This window comes from Prosopis cineraria, unplaced genomic scaffold (genome assembly GCF_029017545.1).
Source record: "Prosopis cineraria cultivar Desert tree isolate PC_DT_omini unplaced genomic scaffold, ASM2901754v1 PC10, whole genome shotgun sequence".
Lineage (NCBI taxonomy): Eukaryota > Viridiplantae > Streptophyta > Magnoliopsida > Fabales > Fabaceae > Prosopis > Prosopis cineraria.
This window is the reverse complement of record NW_026555341.1, coordinates 2,395,309-2,411,954: the sequence shown is the minus strand read 5'-3', so window position 1 is coordinate 2,411,954 and position 16,646 is coordinate 2,395,309. Positions and strand designations below refer to the sequence as shown.

Here is a 16,646-nt window from a genome sequence, read left to right as displayed (position 1 = left end):
GATGATATTTTAATTTACAGTCGCACATAGAGTTACACTTGCAGCACATGGATCTTGTTTTAGGTTTGTTGAAAGAGCACTAGTGACAACCTAAGGTCCTTTGGTTAATTAACTAAGTAGTCCTTTAGTTAACAAAGGACTGAGTTTGGGCCATGTAGTGACAGCCCAAGGTGTAGAGATGGATCCCTCTGAAGTCAAAGCACTTCTATCGTGGCCCATTCCTTAGATTGTGACCCGGTTGAAAGGATTCTTGGGTCATAGTTGGTATTATAGGTGATTTATTAGGAAACACGCCCATGTCGTTAGCCCATTAACTAACTTGTTAGAGAAGGATGGCTTCAAGTGGTTTGCTAAGGCCTAACAAGAGATTGAAAATCTCAAATGCCTAATCACATAAGCTCTAATTCTTGCTTTACCTAATTTTAGCTTGTGGTTCACAATAAAAACTCTAATCATTGACATCTAATATGACAAAACCCTTCGTTTGAAGGATGCTAGCTATTTGAAACACCATATGAAGACTTATGAAAGTTCACTTGTCTCAACATATTAGAATTAGTCCACGATTGCCAGATACACATATAAGAGCTTGATGAATGGATTCTAGTTTAGATTGTCCAATCCAAAGAATGGTGGGAAGATGGTGGAACAGGAAGTCAGAACGAGAAAGGGTGCTTGTAGCATGAGATGGATGGCACAGGAATTGATTTGCATGATGGATTTTTATATGTTTTATTCATGAGGGTATTTTGGTATATTCTCATTTTTATTTCTATTTTCTATTTCTCTTTTCATTTCAATCTCAACAACAATAAACATTATATGGGTAAATATTTTCTTAGAATAATTTCAATTAAGAATTCAAGAAGAGACTTAACTTCAGGTGAGTTTAAAAATATTATAAAATTTTAATTCATTCTACGGGAAGAAAGTTAAAAGAATTTCAACGGTGAAAAGACCAAAATGTCTTTCACATGTTATACAGAATCACTAGTTGTTAATTTTTTTTATTTTACTTATTAATTTATGAATATGAATTGCAAACTACATAAGTTAACATGTCAATAACTATATAAAATTTGCAACATTAGTTTTTCAATCATAAGAAGCAACATAAATTGTTAAATTGTTACCTTTACTTGTTAATTTACTAATATCAGTTGTAAATTCTTGACAGGTCTTGTAATTTACTAACATCAATTGTGAATTACTGAAAGGTCTTGTAATTTACAATTGATGTTATTAAATTAATAAGTAAAGTCAGCAAATTAACAAATAATAAGTGTAATAAAAAAATTAACAACTAGTGATTTTGTATAATATATAAATGATATTTTAATCTTTTTAAAGTTGAATTTTTTTTATTTTTCTTCCCTGTACTGAATTAAAGTTTTATAATGTTTTTAGATTCACGTAAAATTAAGGCGCTTCTCAAGTTCTTGACTGAAATTTTCTCTATTTTCATACGGAACTTTTTCCTTACTTATTTCATCTTTATCTCATCAAAAATTCCTCTTACATGCCTAGACATGTTTAGTTAGTAATAATAATCATCGGTAATAAAAATAAGCAAGGACCCACGTGGCAGCGGGCTAACGTAATTGTTATTTGGAGGATCGCGATAGGCGATGAGAGTTGAGGGGAACTGGCAAGGAGCCAAAAATCGCTGTGCCGGAAGTTGCGAAGGGGAAGAGGTGAGCTTCCGTGTCTCGCTCGTACATTCTACCTCCCTTCATTTTCTCTCTGTCTCCGTTTTTTTCTGGTCAGAATTATGTGAAGTAATCCGGAGCTTAGTGCGAGGTTGATTTTTAACCCTGATCTCCGTTCTCGAATTCTGAGTTTCAGATACCATCTGAAGTGAACTTTCCCACTCGTACGGTTCTAGCAGCATGGACCTGGCAGAATTAACTGTTGAACAAGTTTGTGACCCGTACACTTCGCTTGTTTTGCTATTTAAATCTTTGATTTTGTAATTCGCTTTCATTGCTCGATCTGTCTCTAAGTTTCGTTTGATTTACTTGAATCTGATCGGGCTTCTATAATGCGTTTGTTAATTATCTGCTATATTTTATAATATTGATTATCGAGTGGGGTGCTATGGTGGTGTTTCTATTGACATTCTGTTGACACTTTTGAAGGTTCTTCGTAGGGATATACCATGGGAGACGTATATGAGCACAAAGTTGATCTCAGGCACAAGCCTTCAGCTCTTAAGGCGTTATGATCACAAATCACAAAGTCAAAGAGCACAGTTGCTGGATGATGTAACTCTGTTACTAAAATTTATTCTATGTTTTTTGTAGTGTTAAGTTCAGCTTGCTACCAAATTTATCTTCTTTCCCTTTGTATCATAAGATGAATTTTCTTGAAGTAGATCTATGAATCTTTCCTGACTTTAATATATAATGGTATTGAAATTTCAAATTCATTCTGGCAGGGTGGTCCAGCTTATGTACGTGTATTTGTTCATGTTTTGCGTGATATACATAAAGATGAGACAGTGGAATATGTTCTGGCCTTAATAGATGAAATGCTTACAGGTAATTGGATAAAATTGGTGTTTCCTTATGCATTATAACCAGCTGGATAACCTTTTATTTATTTCCCTTTGCAGCAAATCCAAAAAGAGCTAGGCTGTTTCATGATAAGTCCCTTGCAGATGATGATGCCTATGAACCTTTCTTAAGTTAAGTGATTAAAATATGTTTAGCGGCTTCTTTCCTTCTTTCTTTTTTTTTCCCAAAAAAAAAAAAAAGTTCAGCAGCTTAATTATTAACTTTTGTCTGGTTTTGAAAATGGCGGAAGCTCACTTCTTCGTTTCCATTTGTTTTTCCATCTTATTTTTGAGTTTTTAATAATTTCTTCTCACAGAAAATGCCATCATTTGTTTAAGCAATGTTGTATAAATGTGGCATTTCTTCAACTTAGAGGCCACTAATAAGTTTCTTTAAGGAGTAATATCGTGCTTCAACTGGAGATGAACATACTAGCTTTCCATTCCAATATATTTCTTTTTCAGTATTCCTACTGCATAAGAACCAATAAAATGAGATTTTGATCTTTTAAATTTTCATTCCCAGGACAATTAATCTTCGTTTTCACTGCAATGCATGTATTCATGCATAAATAGAAATGTGTTGTCATACACTATAGTAACACTTAAACTGCACTTTAAAGAGAGGGTGGATTGATTTTTGTTTCCACAATTTTTTCCTACCAGATGATTTTTTAAAATTTGATTAGTAATGAGATTTATTTCCTCATGATTGAGATGATGTCATTTAGTTTCTATCATCTTATGTATTTACTTTCTACTATAAAATTTTGGAAAGTAAAAGTAACATTATTGTCCATCTTTCAGATTGCTTTGGAAAGGAAATTGGTTCATACAAGAGAAAAGTTGTAAGATCCTTGCTTTAGTAGTTAGGTAAAACTGCTATGATGCCTTTTGACATTTAACTCTAGGACTTAAGACTTGTGTGAAGTTGTAGATTTTGTTGTCTAAGTTATTTTTTAAGTACTTCCAATTTCCAACCACTTTGTCAATGTAGTGCAAGGCCAAAAAATCAGGACAGCAGTGTTGCAAATGGAGAAGTATCGAAATCAAAGAAGCCATTTATTACTATTGATGATGTTTTAAAAGAATTGGTAAAATGGCTCTGTGAACAGGTATTGCATTCTGAAGCTTAAGTTCCATCCCATTCTTAGTCAGATGTAATTGACCAGCCGAAAAACGTGATGTGATGGATAGTTGATCACTTTAAGATATCTCAAAGTCTTTCCCAGAAGAAAGTGCTTGCTTCTAAGAGAAAAGGATAAAAATTTTACTTTGCTAGTCAATACGCTCAATTTATTGAATTTGAGAAAGCTCAAACATTTTTCAGTTTTCACGTTATATGAGATCCAGCAATTCCCTTTAAGTCTTTGTACAACTTGATGTTGTGAACTGTAAGAATGGAATATTCTAAAGGAAGTGGAAAATTCAAACTATCGAGGCTTTCCCAAATGTATAATCTCATTGTGAAAAATATAAGTGCGATTAAAAGCAAATATGTAGTGGGCAGAGTCGCCTAGTTTTGGGCTTGCCAAATGATTAAATAGAACAAGTTAATTTATTGATGCAAGATGGGAAGATAAGTATATATATATATATTATGTATATTTATATTTTATTGATATCTGCCTAATGTCGTGGCCTTTGTATTATTTTGTCAGGATTAAAATTTATATTCTGATTTTCATGTAAGATTAAAATTTCTTATTATTGTCACCTCTTAAGTAGGCTTTGGTTGATAAAATAGTAACCCTTGGTTTTTATGATTGACTGATTTTAGAATAATTTGAAAATTTGTGTATTTCTTGTTATTAGTCTTTCATTCTGCATCACGTATCATCTGGTGAACATTCCCTCAGCCCAAAAAACTAAGTGTGTCTTAGACGATATACTCATTTTGGATTACAAAAATCCTAGTAAATATAGATGATAATAGAATGGGTGAACTACTTAAGAGAGGAAAGAGGCAGAATTTTTATTATGCAGTATTGCTAATCCACAATATCTGTATGGAAAGGGCATAGGATATGGAAAGGGCATAGGAAGAGTAAGTTAACAAAGATATTAGTCCAATTTAATACAGATGTGAGAGCTATAGGCTTTGCCATGGTTTCTTTCTCACGACACTGACTGCAGAAAGAGGAATTAACAAAAATGTTGATAATGCACCAGATCACGTTACTAATAGAAGTTCTTGACATGCATGAAAGTGCAGGATTTTCAAGTACAAGCTTGTGACACAATAAATGAGTGACTTGGTTATAATTAAGAACAGAATTGCACAAGCCAGATTTTGCAGATACACACCTAGATCTGTAGTCACTTGGTGCGATCTTGTCTAGGATTACACAAATATCATGCTACTTGCGTTAAATTTTGCAAGAAGATTCCAATATGCTTTCTCTCACCTTCATCATATTATGGTCCGTAGCTGAGGAACCCTACTCATCCTAGTCGTGGTGTGCCAACTGCTATCAACTGTTTATCAGCTCTTCTTAAGGAACCTGTGGTTAGATCTTCCTTTGTTCAGGCAGGTGGGGTGAAGTTGCTTGTACCTTTGATTTCTCCAGCATCCACCCAACAGTCTATTCAGGTATGTCTGGACCCTGTCACTGGCTGAGAAGGTTTATTACTGGCTTCAGATTCAGTTGGCCCTTATGAATCCTGCCAATAGGTAGCTGGATAAGCATGATGCATCTAATACAGGTTATCAAGGGAACTTGCTTCCCAAGAACAATGGTGGAGAGGGTGATTGTGGGATCCTCAATTTTTTTAATAAATTTTATTCATTAAAAAAATAACTGATTGAAATTAGTAAATGTCAGAATTGAAAGAATATTTGTGTGGGGAAAAAATTAATGGAGAATTTTCTTTGTAACAGCTCCTATATGAAACATGTCTCTGCATATGGCTCTTATCCTATTATGAGCCAGCAATTGAATATCTGGCTACTTCAAGAACCCTTCCCCGACTCATTGATGTTGCTAAAAGTTCTACTAAAGAGAAGGTACTGTTGGCTTTTTGAGCTTATATTCATCTTACATTCCTTTTATCAATAAAATACTTTTCTCATTTGTTTCTTCTTGGCGTTATCTTTCCTTGTTCATGGGTTAATTGACTGCTTTTGGCTGAAATTTTGTTTTCTGCAATACTGCTATGATATTAACTTTTCAATTAACCCATGCAAGCAACTAGATTTGTTTTTAACTTTAGCTAGTATAAAGATCTGATGTTAAAAGACTTGTTCTGTCTAATTTTTATCAGGTTGTTAGAGTAGTGATATTAACTCTCAAGAACTTGCTGTCAAAAGGGACATTGGGTGCTCAAATGGTTGACCTCCAGCTGCCACAAGTTGTTCAGAGTTTGAAAGCACAGGCATGGAGTGATGAGGTGAGATGATGAGATACAATCATGCTTTTTATGGTTATGCTAAAAGTATGATGCCTAAAGGGTGAAAAAATATTGTAGTTCTCTTGCAGATATCAGTCACCAGAAATTATTCATGATATACGTCTTGCCATTGAATTGTGGTCATGTGGCTCTTCACAATCAACTCCATGTTTCCAATGTGATTTAGATCACTATTATATGTATGATCTTTGATGTTGATAGGCTGCGGTTAAATGGTAAAATTGGTCCCATTTTGTTATACACACCCTGCCTTTATTGCCTGCTGAATGTCTACAAATTTAGAAGGCTCATTTTTGTTAGTGTTTGTACATCTTTAATAGAAAATTGGATGACATTTTCTTTGGGACTCGTTATACCCCATTATAAAATTCAGTGATAGGCAATGGACGACTGGTCTTGAAGTCAATGGAATCAAGTTACGTGTCGATTTGATGCTTACAGTGGCATTTTTGTTTCCTATGTGCATAAAAGCGTTGTGTGGCTAAGTTGGATATGCACGAACTGAGGTTCATAAATCACTCATTATGTTTGCTCCTACTTAGGCTTGATGTGACTGTATTTTGTGTTAAGCATGATCTTCTTGTCCCAGCTATTTGAGATCTTATTATTCTCGAATTTTGGCATAAGTTATAAACTCTGATCGGGGTTCTGAACCACCCCCCCTCCGAGGGGGCCTGCCCTCCCATTCTTCTCTTTGAAAATTATCTTCTGGTTCTTCTTCAACACCTTTATTGATTTGGAGGTTTATCATAGGACTTGTTGGAGGCACTGAATTATCTGGAAGAAGGGCTTAAGGATAACATTAAGAAACTTAGTTCTTTTGATAAATATAAGCAAGAAGTTCTCCTTGGCAACCTGGATTGGTCTCCCATGCACAAAGATCCTATATTTTGGCGAGAAAACATTCCCAACTTTGAAGAAAATGACTTTCAGGTATCTCTGCATTAATCTTCATTTTTTTTTGTGCTCAGAGATTTATTTAAGGTGTTACTCACAATAGTCGGCTGAGAAAATAAAAAAAATTTTTCAATTACAATTGGCCATAACATACCATATTACTTGCATATCATCTCATGGAGTATAAAAGAAAATGAAGAAATTCATTTCTGGATCTCCAACAGGTATTGAAACAATTTATTGGTGTTGACGGCGCTCATAATTGGTTCACCTTGATGAACATGGTTTCGTGCTTAATAGTCTTTGTCTGGCTTGCACGCTTTTCTGCTCAGATACTTAGTTATTTGGTTAGATAACACATGTTGTATTCTATGTCTACATATCTTGAATTTGTAGAGGTTTTTTTCTTTCTGAACTCTAGCAATAGTTGGTAGCACAATTATTCTTCTCGTCCAGGGTTAAAACCCTTTTAGGTGCAACAGTATCTCCTTTGCTCATGGATCGGGTGAATGAGGCTGGGATATGCTTCAACAAAATATGGGTGCTACTTTGCCCCCTGAACTAATGTGGACGATCAATATCAATATTTATATGAAATATGAAATTTAAATGGAAATGTGGCATCTCTTAGACCCCATGTGACCTTTTCTCCCTGTTTTTAATCTTTCTACAGATTAGGTTCCGTGCCACATTTTTCCTTTTAATATTCCTCGGCATGATTTAATAGGATTTCAATATTAGATAAATAGCACAATCTTTGAGAAATTTTGAAGTTATTGTTTTTCCCGTGCATCATATGGGAAAAAAGATATCTAGTTTCTATTCAAAGGACACATTTGTTTAAGAGATAAAATGGTATATGAAGTGCCATTCAGTAATCAGAAAGAAAAGATCAATTATATTGTATTTTGTTGCATATTACCTTCGGAGAGAAGTCTTTCTAATTTAGTTTGTAATGTTTTTGGTTTGGTTATACTTAAATCTTCATCTGTTGCAGATTTTGAGGGTCCTACTGACAATTTTAGACACGTCCGGTGATCCAAGGAGCCTGTCTGTTGCATGCTTTGACCTTTCACAGTTCGTCCAACATCATCCTGCTGGGAGAATCATAGTGACAGACCTTAAAGCCAAGGAACGGGTGATGAAACTAATGAATCATGAGAACGCTGAGGTCACTAAAAATGCACTGCTCTGTATCCAACGGCTCTTCTTAGGTGCCAAGTATGCAAGCTTTTTGCAGGTCTAGTTCTATTTTGCGTTGGTGACGTATCCATTCAATTCCATCCCCCTTACCATTTAGATGAGCACTTAAAATGGTTTTATCTATTTATTTTTCTCCAGGAGTAATTATTTTTATGGCCATCGGGTTATGATTTCGAAGCTGTGTTATCAATATTTAATGTTGAATAAATGAAGTCTTCTAAGTTTATACTCGAAGCTGGGCATGTGGGTATACTAATTTGTTGGAAATGCCAGTTACTCCTTGTTTGGAAAATAGCCAACTAAACCGTTCGCTCAGTTTTAGTTGATTTGCTCTGCCAATTACTTTTGTATTGTTTTTTTTTGACGTACTTGTATCATCTCTTCATCCTCTCTTTTTATCATTCCCATCCTATCACATTAAGATTTAATATTTTACAAAATTATTATATTATAATAAAATATAAATGAACAAATTTAAATGGTTAAAATTTGGCCTGAGTAGGGAGAAAAAAAGAACGGCCTCAGACAAAAACAATAAATAGTCATGGCCCACGAAGTCCGTTTTTCTAGTCACCCCAACATCGTTCCTGAACGTCAAATGAATTGCTTATTATGCTTAAACTTTTCTTTTTCTTTTTTGACCAATGCTTATACCATATTGCATGAACAATGCTGTACTACCTAAACTTTGGACAGAGTGTTTGACGCATTCGATCCCATAAACATACTGACTGACGGATGGACGAAATACAGGAATTTTTTTTTATTTTCTATTTTTTGGCCAGCAAACAGGAAACAATTATTCAAGTGTGTTTGGAATCATGTCGATTGAAACAATACTTTTGTTATCTCTATGAAAAGCTTACCCTCAAAAGATGGCGGTAAGTGTCTTGTTTCATGTCGGGTAAAATTAAGAGCTCCTGCTAAAGCTCAAGTCCCCAGAGACCCAGGCCAATGAAGAATTCAACGTTGCAGAAAGAGACGACACTATCTCATGCATGGCAGGGCGACTCGCTGGATCTTTCTTCAAGCAATTATCAATCATTCTCAGCACAAACACAGCAAGTTCCAATGGAAAGTTTCCATTCAGGCAAGGATCCATAAAATCCCTCAGCTTCTCCTCCCCTCGGTCCCCATCAAGAATGACACTTAAGACATCTGATAAACTCCCTTGATCTTCTGAATGAATAGCAGCAACTTCTTTTCCACTTAGCGTTTCCAGCATCACAGCCCCAAATGCATAAACATCTTGCTTTGTAGAGATAATGCCATTTTCTAGATACTCGGGAGCCATGTAGCCTCTTGTTCCAACAATATGCCTCGTCACAGGGAATTGATCATCCTCTCCTTCTACGGACCTTGCAAGCCCCAGGTTTGCAATCTTGGCCCTCAAATCAGTGTCGAGAAGGATGTTATCACTCTTGAGATCCTTGTGGATAAGAGGAGGAGAGGTGAAACTATGGAGATAGTCAAGTCCTGTGGCCACATCCAATGCTATCTGCATTCTCTGACTCCAAGTCAAAAACTTTCCGTCCAAGTTGTTGACGTAGATCCAATCAGTCAAGGATCCATTAGCGGCATACTCGTAAACCAGATACCAATGGCCCTCGTTGAAGCTGACGCCCGAAAGGCGTATCACGTTAGAATGGTTGACTTTGCTCAGAATTGCGATCTCTTTCGACACATCGCCATCCATCTTTTTAATAGCGGCCAAATCACCATTAATCATAGCACGATAAACACTCCCTTTGATGCAGCAGCTTGAATTAAAATTATCCGTTGCACGCTGTAGTTCCTTAAATCCGTACACTTTGAAAGTTTGGGCTATGCCGGATATTATCTCCAACAACGTTTCAGACTCTTCCCCGACCTTTTTCCCTTCTGGTTTCTCTGTTGCCTCGAAACTCTCGGACACTATTGCAGAATCATCTTTCTTTTCGCTTCTGGGACGCCGTTTACAGAAAACAAGGATACCGAGGAGGAATGATATCAAGACAAGACCTCCGACAGCTCCAACAACTGCATATATCCAGGTCTTATTTGAGCTGCCGCCTGAGGTAGAAGACGAAGGTGGGGATGAAGGAGATGGTGGAGGAGGAGACACCACGATTCGAGTGATGTTGGGTTCATGTTGAAGGGGCACTAAAAGTGTGGTATAGGGATATATAAAGTCTTGATAAGAAAGGCTATTTGATTCGAGAGTGAGATCAGTGAGTGCACCAAATCTTTCACTGATGACAGAAACAGAATCACCCGGGTCTACCAAGTAACTCAATAGGTACTTGACACCCTTGTCAGTTTGATTTTTTGTGGGACAAGCGCATCTAAGAGGGACCTTAAGTTTTGTACCGGGGAATAAATCTCCAGGAATGTCGTTTTGATCCATGAGAGCTTGACAGGTTGAGAGACCTTGGAAAGTGTTGTTAGCAATCAAGAAATATGTTTCTGTGTTGTGGACGGTGTAGGTCGTGTTAGTCTGATAATAGTCACTTGCACAAGAGCAGTTAACGGGGACAATCACCAGATGATTAGCTGCAAAAGTGGCATTCAGAGAAACCGAGTTGATCTCGGAGAGCTGAGAAGGGTCGGAGCCAAGCAAAGCAGAAATTGTGGAAACGGAGTAGTAAAGGGGTTGAGATCTGAAGGTGAGGTAAGCTTGGCAGCTGTGAGCAAGGCCGTTGCAAGTGTAACCACGAATAGATTTTGAATTGCCCTTTCTAGGACAGGCTACTGTGCCCAAGCCAATATAAGGTTGCTGCCCCAGATTCAGAGGGAAGCCGCAGAACAGAGCCAAAGAGAAGACTGGGATGAGGAACAATGGACGCATTGTGATTGCAGTCAAGTGGGAAGGAAGAAATGGTGGTCTGCGTGATCACTGATTACTGGAGGCTTATTCTCAAACAATATGTGACATTTATAGGGGTCCTACAGTATATGTTGCTTTATTTATTTTTCTTTCACGCATTGAATCATTGGTCAGAGTTATAGAAAATAAGTAGCGCAATTTCTGAGAAGATTACAGTCTGTATTAAGGTTAGAATTGGTTCTTCTCAAGTTGAATTATTGGCTACGTTATTCTGCACACCGTTTTTCTGTTGACCAAGTCTCTCCAACTGATATTAAGGCTTGTATGTCACCACCTTGTTCATTTTTTTAGGCAATCTTCCGCTCCTTACTTGACTATCTTCCTTATCTCTTCACTTGAATAATGAAAATAAAATTAAAAGAGAGCGACACGACTTAGCAAATTTATTATTTTTAAAGTTAAGAACTTTGGCCCGTGAGTATTATATTTATATGCTCTGCCGGGGAAAAAACAGAGACAAGGAGGCAGTCGCACGCTATACCGCTTACCGTGTAATTAATTAAGTGTTACCAGTTGTACATTTCGTTAAAAATGGACAATAAACTGAGTAAAAATATAGGTTAATAAAAAAAATAATGTAACAAATTCAACCCACATACATAGGCAAAGATTAATAAAGTTATATTATTTGTTATAAAATAATGAAATCCACAGATGACTTTCAAATACTGATGAATCTCAGAAAAGGACCGAAGGAACCATACATGGAGCGGGAAAATCGAGCCAAACCAGAGAAAGACCCAACTCATAAATTCTAGTTCCTAATACTTATCTGCCCACTCGCAGAAGCGACGACTTATTAATATATTCATCAAGAAGGGAAGAGCAGGTGAAGCCTATAAAATTAGGCAGAGAAACCATCGGCATGAAGTCCCTTGTAGCCAATGAGTGTACAAATAAATTCAATGATGAACAATGAATACCATTGACAGTAGACTGAATCACAAGAATCTAATTTGTCCCGGACACAGCGCCGCCAATCTTTGACTTTAAGTCATGCTTCTCCATTAGCATGAATCCGAGAGAAGCTTTAACTTCCCCACTACCTCTTACGAGTACGAAGTATGATCCCCCATCAAAATTATTACTTGCGGACTTTGACACCGTATCAACACCTCCATGTACCACACCTTGGTCCGTTGGTCGTCAAGAAATATATTTGCAATCTTAAAGGTAAGGGCTACGGCAAAGTTATACTTACACAGTTACACCCCCTCCTAGGGATGGTTTTTATCTACCAATTTCCTAAGCACAGATACAATATGATGAAGAAGAAAAGAAATGCTATACAAAGATAATAGGCGAAGCAGTGGAAATTGCAGCTGCAGTTTCGAAATCCCCCATTGCCACGAATCTGGACAATGACAACTGAAATGCCTATTGCCAGACAAAAAATTCCGCCTACCATGCTATTTCTTAGTCCATGAGCAATCCAATTCGGAGCTATCACAAATAGCAGAAAACGCGAGACTGCATGAATAAAAAGTAATCCAGAATCATTACAATTTTGAAATGACACCAGCCTTAGCATAGGATCCATTAGGAAATGTTCAGCAAGAAAATCAAACCTGGAACTGGAAAAGTGTGAGGGAAAAACACGTTTGCTACAATTGCAAGGAAAGCAACCCAGCAGCCAAATTGTTCCCTGCATATTAGAATCAGCGATTTATAAACTTGAAAGTTGAAAGGCTAGATAGTTGACCAAAGGCTTCTTTTTATCTTGAATTGAAATATAGTCAATCAATGTGTCTCGGAAATCTGGTGAGCACCTTAAAATTCTGAACAGTACTTCTGGTAAACTTGTGAAGAGATATAACACTAAAAGGGTGCTTTGTGTGCGTGAGTCCTGTCCAAATCGATTCAAAACCAACAAAAACCTGTAGAACAAAGGCGCACAAAATCTAAGGATTGTGTGACATGAGAAAAGCTAATATATATATGTATGTATGTATGTATGTATATGTATATGTTTATAAGCTTCAACATTCAAATGCAAGGTTCTATAGCTCAATACTTCAGAATTCAGATTAACACGTATTTTTTCTTTTCTTTGGGTGGGGGGATACATCACTATGGGGGAATACTGAATGCTGCCATGAAAGCCTGTATGAAAAGCCATAACCGAACATTATAACAATGAGAGTCTCATAAAATTTAGCAGTTTAACAGCCCATTTGTCTTTTGTTTAGGAGCATTTCAGCATCACAATATCTGGGCACTGAACACATTAGCCCAAGAGTATATTTTATATCGCAGCAGTACTGAAACTAGGCTTCGTAAGAACTTCGAACTAGCAAAAAACAAGACATTGCAGCGTCATTGGTCCCGTATTACAATAAATCATGCTGACTTGAGCTCCAGGATAAGCAAGAGATTTCCTCCTTTTTGGGAGATTTTGGGAACAGACGATCAAGTAATGCAAATCGACCATCCGATAGGAAAGCTCTCTAACTAACGACTAGCCAGATTTGCTAAGCAAGGATCTTCAAGTTTGCAAAGGAATCATCAGTGACAATTGGGAAGCAATATTTCAAGACATTACAGATTATACAATTCAATTGCTTTGATTATAGCGTGAAGGGAGTATTGTTTGTTATTTATCCTAAGAAAGCGAGAAGCATTGAGTAAAATCAGGCATCTACTTCGCTCGTTCCTAAATATTGCCATTTCAATGCCAACATGGGAGAACGAAATATAATCGTAACATTGTTTGCCGACACTAAAATCCAGCAATCGTCACTGTTATTTCACTCCTAGGAAGCTTACCGTTAATCGATCTATCATCTATGTATGCCAATAATACACAACAGGAAACCCTCGGACACATAAATCACGGGAAGGAAATCCCTGAAGTTAAAAGTTCCGACGAATTGGCTAGAAAGAAGGATTTAAGCAAGTGTACATGGGAGTAGAGAATGATACTGACGGAGAGAGAAGAAACGACTCACAAGTCGATGATGCTTCCACCCCATTGAAAGGCAGCTTGGGCACTACTAGATTTCGAGGCAATAGATGTAGAAATCGCAGCTTCGAATGCATAAGCAAGGCTTGCAACGGCATCACGAAATCCTGTCTGCAGAGCATCCATGTTTGCGTGGCCTTCACCTACCATTCCACTCCACATCAATGATGCATTGCTTATTGCCCACGATTGTCATTTTGCATTTGTCTTCACAATTAACCTAACCTTCCAATCAATCTGCCACTCTTTCCCGGATATGCCCAATTCTGATTCTGGAAGATCCTTTCCTATGTTGTATGACCACATAAACCATGTATTGCCCAATTTTCTGTTTACAAGATAAATGTTTTGCTCCAAACCAAACGGTCAGCCCCTCAGAAAGTCATATATGTGGCCATTGGCTTGGCTCAATGATCCTGTACTGTACGGGCATATGTCGTCGTAACGGCCTGTGCCATGTTCAACACCGCTTAATCAATGTCGCCCCACAAAAAACATCCCACGGGAAGGATCTTCTTTCTTTTAAAAAAACCATTGTCGATCAAATCACAAATCTTAAATATTGAATGATATGTGGCCTTAAAAATATGTTCATGGACACTATCACATTTGGTTTCTTCTACTATGTTTTTGGCCGAAAAGGTTTATTCCGCTATTAATATATTGAATTGAATATATTAACAGAGTGATGCCAATACATAATAAGAGCATTTTTACATCAAGAAATTTTTTTTGTCAGAATTTGTTACCGGTGGATATTTTTTTTTATGACTTTTAATTTTTGAAACATGTGTGGTCAAAATACCCAACACGTTCTAGCTCAATTAGATCTTGGCTAGGTAGAAATTTGGAGAACTCCTTATGTACATTAGCATCTGTTCCTATCTTTTAAAAAGTTGAGATACATTATCTTATTAAATTACCCAAAAATAAAATAAAATAGCCCGAGGTTATAACTTATCACCCTTTTTCTTTAACTTTTTGAGGGGGGTTCCGTAACTACTTGCTCAACTTAGATTAACCAAACTCTGCTTTTTTTCCCCCTTATCTTCCTCCGTATTTGATCTTGTTAACTACTATTTTATATTTTTCAGTCTCTTTTTCCTCATAAATCAATGGAAACTGCGTGTCATGACTTAACCTGAACATCCATAAATGATTTAAATGGATCATGATAAGCACAATATTCAACGGCAATGTTACAACATATGTTAAGAAGTGCTTTTTAATTAATTAAATGTAGAATGTAGCCAGCATACCCATCTACTAGCAACCAAATTATAATAAGCTTGGGAAAGCAATGTAATAAGAAGCTAATTAAAACAGGCTAAATACATGGTGAATTGTTTAGAATCCGGGAATAGTAAAAGTTAAAATCCCCGGTGGATTGTTTATAATCCGAAAATATTAAAAGTAAATCTCTAATCTCTGCATCTAGAGGTTTTGGTACAACATAAGGCATCTAACAAACTTGTTAATGCCCTCACATATTTGGCATCTACAACTTCAAAAATTTGTTCATTTTTATAATAGGGTCTTGGCGTGCATGCTCCTTTTGTTTTTGTGAAGCAAACTCCATTTTCAAACACACCCTCACTGAATGAAATTCCCACCCTTTCCTATTTCCATTGCTCTCTTTTCTTCATGTCACCTATTCACATGCATTAGTACAAACTTGTATCACTTAGGTATGATGCTCAACCTTCATATATGCATAGGTTTTTTTTAAGCAAATTTAATGAATTGCTCAAACTCCTCCTCAACTCCTTTTTTTCCGGATGTTGGTGCTATGAAAGATTGGCTTCACTTTTGAGGCTAGGTCCCATACTTCTGCCAATAGCATATTGCACCCATCCTAAGTAGAAGTTATTGTCTACATGTGCATACCCATAACGAATTTTGCAATGTTATCATCACATGAGACACGTTTCATACACAAAACTATAAGTTGCTAATTAATTAATTACATACTTGGGCATGTGTTGGTTGTGTTTAGGTCCAAAATGGTTATACACTATGGTGACTTTCATGTTCTTGTCTCTAGCATAACCACCATCATGTCTAAAAAGCATAACCTTGTCTTGGCCTCTAAACCAATTGGTAGAGATGGTAACATTGATGGAACTCCTTGTGACATCCACAAGACCATCTTGACAATCATACAATGTATTCTGGTCAATTTAGACTTTGGAGTCTGTAACCAATTTGATTACATCTCCGTCCACTTAACCCACTTGAATAACCTTACTCGTTGGACCCATCATCATCCCAGCAATTTGGGGCTTATAGTGATGAATATGAATGCCATGTATTATTATGTTGGTTTCTTATTAATTCCAAAAAAGAAAAAGCACAACACAATTGTGAGTTACTTATTAAACTAATAATAGGTGTGAGAAGAAATTAATGATTAGATAGAGTACCTTGAATACCATCAAGAACGCGTTACGACCAATGTGAACGTCAACGCCTCGGCCATCAATGGTAGTGAAGCTACTAATGAGGAGGGGTTTGAGAAGCTTAATGTGCATATCTCTTGGGAATGTGATCCACACTATGTGTTGAATCATGGAAGCTCCATATCTCAACGTGCCAAGTTTGGCGCTTATTGGATCATCACTAGGATCAGTGACTTTCTAATGGATGAGGTGTTTCCCAATATTATCGGTCATCTTCCTCGTGTGGCCCACATAGCAGGTTGCAAGCTGTGAGCGATGTCTCCACCATTGGGAGTTCATTCTCTAGCATTGATC

The 16,646-nt window shown here is 36.8% G+C and overlaps 3 protein-coding genes and 1 pseudogene across 3 annotated transcripts; 1 reads left to right on the top strand and 3 right to left on the bottom strand.

The window, feature by feature from the left end:
- The first annotated feature begins 1,610 nt into the window (after positions 1-1,610).
- On the top strand, positions 1,611-8,404 carry LOC129322059 (V-type proton ATPase subunit H-like). The gene is made up of 13 exons (XM_054968093.1): positions 1,611-1,694; positions 1,846-1,919; positions 2,139-2,264; positions 2,438-2,540; positions 2,615-2,687; positions 3,362-3,427; positions 3,552-3,669; positions 4,986-5,147; positions 5,436-5,561; positions 5,819-5,944; positions 6,719-6,898; positions 7,860-8,102; positions 8,204-8,404. Exons 2-13 carry the CDS (start codon positions 1,890-1,892, stop codon positions 8,207-8,209), a joined length of 1,359 nt encoding a protein of 452 aa, XP_054824068.1. The 5' UTR covers positions 1,611-1,694; positions 1,846-1,889; the 3' UTR covers positions 8,210-8,404.
- Positions 8,405-8,653: 249 nt separating this feature from the next.
- Positions 8,654-10,928, bottom strand: LOC129322058 (lysM domain receptor-like kinase 4). The gene has a single exon (XM_054968092.1). It carries the CDS (start codon positions 10,890-10,892, stop codon positions 8,976-8,978), a length of 1,917 nt encoding a protein of 638 aa, XP_054824067.1. The 5' UTR covers positions 10,893-10,928; the 3' UTR covers positions 8,654-8,975.
- Positions 10,929-11,531: 603 nt separating this feature from the next.
- On the bottom strand, positions 11,532-14,371 carry LOC129322984 (cold-regulated 413 plasma membrane protein 4-like). The gene is made up of 4 exons (XM_054969468.1): positions 13,880-14,371; positions 12,701-12,808; positions 12,500-12,576; positions 11,532-12,401 (listed from the first exon to the last, which is right to left on the bottom strand). The coding sequence occupies exons 1-4, from the start codon at positions 14,053-14,055 to the stop codon at positions 12,166-12,168; spliced, it is 597 nt and encodes a 198-aa protein (XP_054825443.1). The 5' UTR covers positions 14,056-14,371; the 3' UTR covers positions 11,532-12,165.
- Positions 14,372-15,618: 1,247 nt separating this feature from the next.
- On the bottom strand, positions 15,619-16,565 carry LOC129321972 (probable pectate lyase 8; annotated as a pseudogene).
- Positions 16,566-16,646: the final 81 nt, after the last annotated feature.

What these genes read in the sequence shown, in the direction of transcription:
- LOC129322059 (XM_054968093.1), top strand. Translation starts at nt 1,890, where the DNA reads ATGGACCTGGCAGAATTAACTGTTGAACAA. An exon ending in AATAGATGAAATGCTTACAG is followed by an intron (nt 2,541 to 2,614) that starts GTAATTGGATAA and finishes TTCCCTTTGCAG; the next exon opens with CAAATCCAAAAAGAGCTAGG. An exon ending in TTGAAGAAAATGACTTTCAG is followed by an intron (nt 6,899 to 7,859) that starts GTATCTCTGCAT and finishes CATCTGTTGCAG; the next exon opens with ATTTTGAGGGTCCTACTGAC.
- LOC129322058 (XM_054968092.1), bottom strand. Translation starts at nt 10,892, where the DNA reads ATGCGTCCATTGTTCCTCATCCCAGTCTTCTCTTTGGCTCTGTTCTGC.
- LOC129322984 (XM_054969468.1), bottom strand. Translation starts at nt 14,055, where the DNA reads ATGTGGAGTGGAATGGTAGGTGAAGGCCACGCAAACATGGATGCTCTG. An exon ending in GGTGGAAGCATCATCGACTT is followed by an intron (nt 12,809 to 13,879) that starts GTGAGTCGTTTC and finishes TTTGTTCTACAG; the next exon opens with GTTTTTGTTGGTTTTGAATC. An exon ending in TCACACTTTTCCAGTTCCAG is followed by an intron (nt 12,402 to 12,499) that starts GTTTGATTTTCT and finishes TTATTCATGCAG; the next exon opens with TCTCGCGTTTTCTGCTATTT.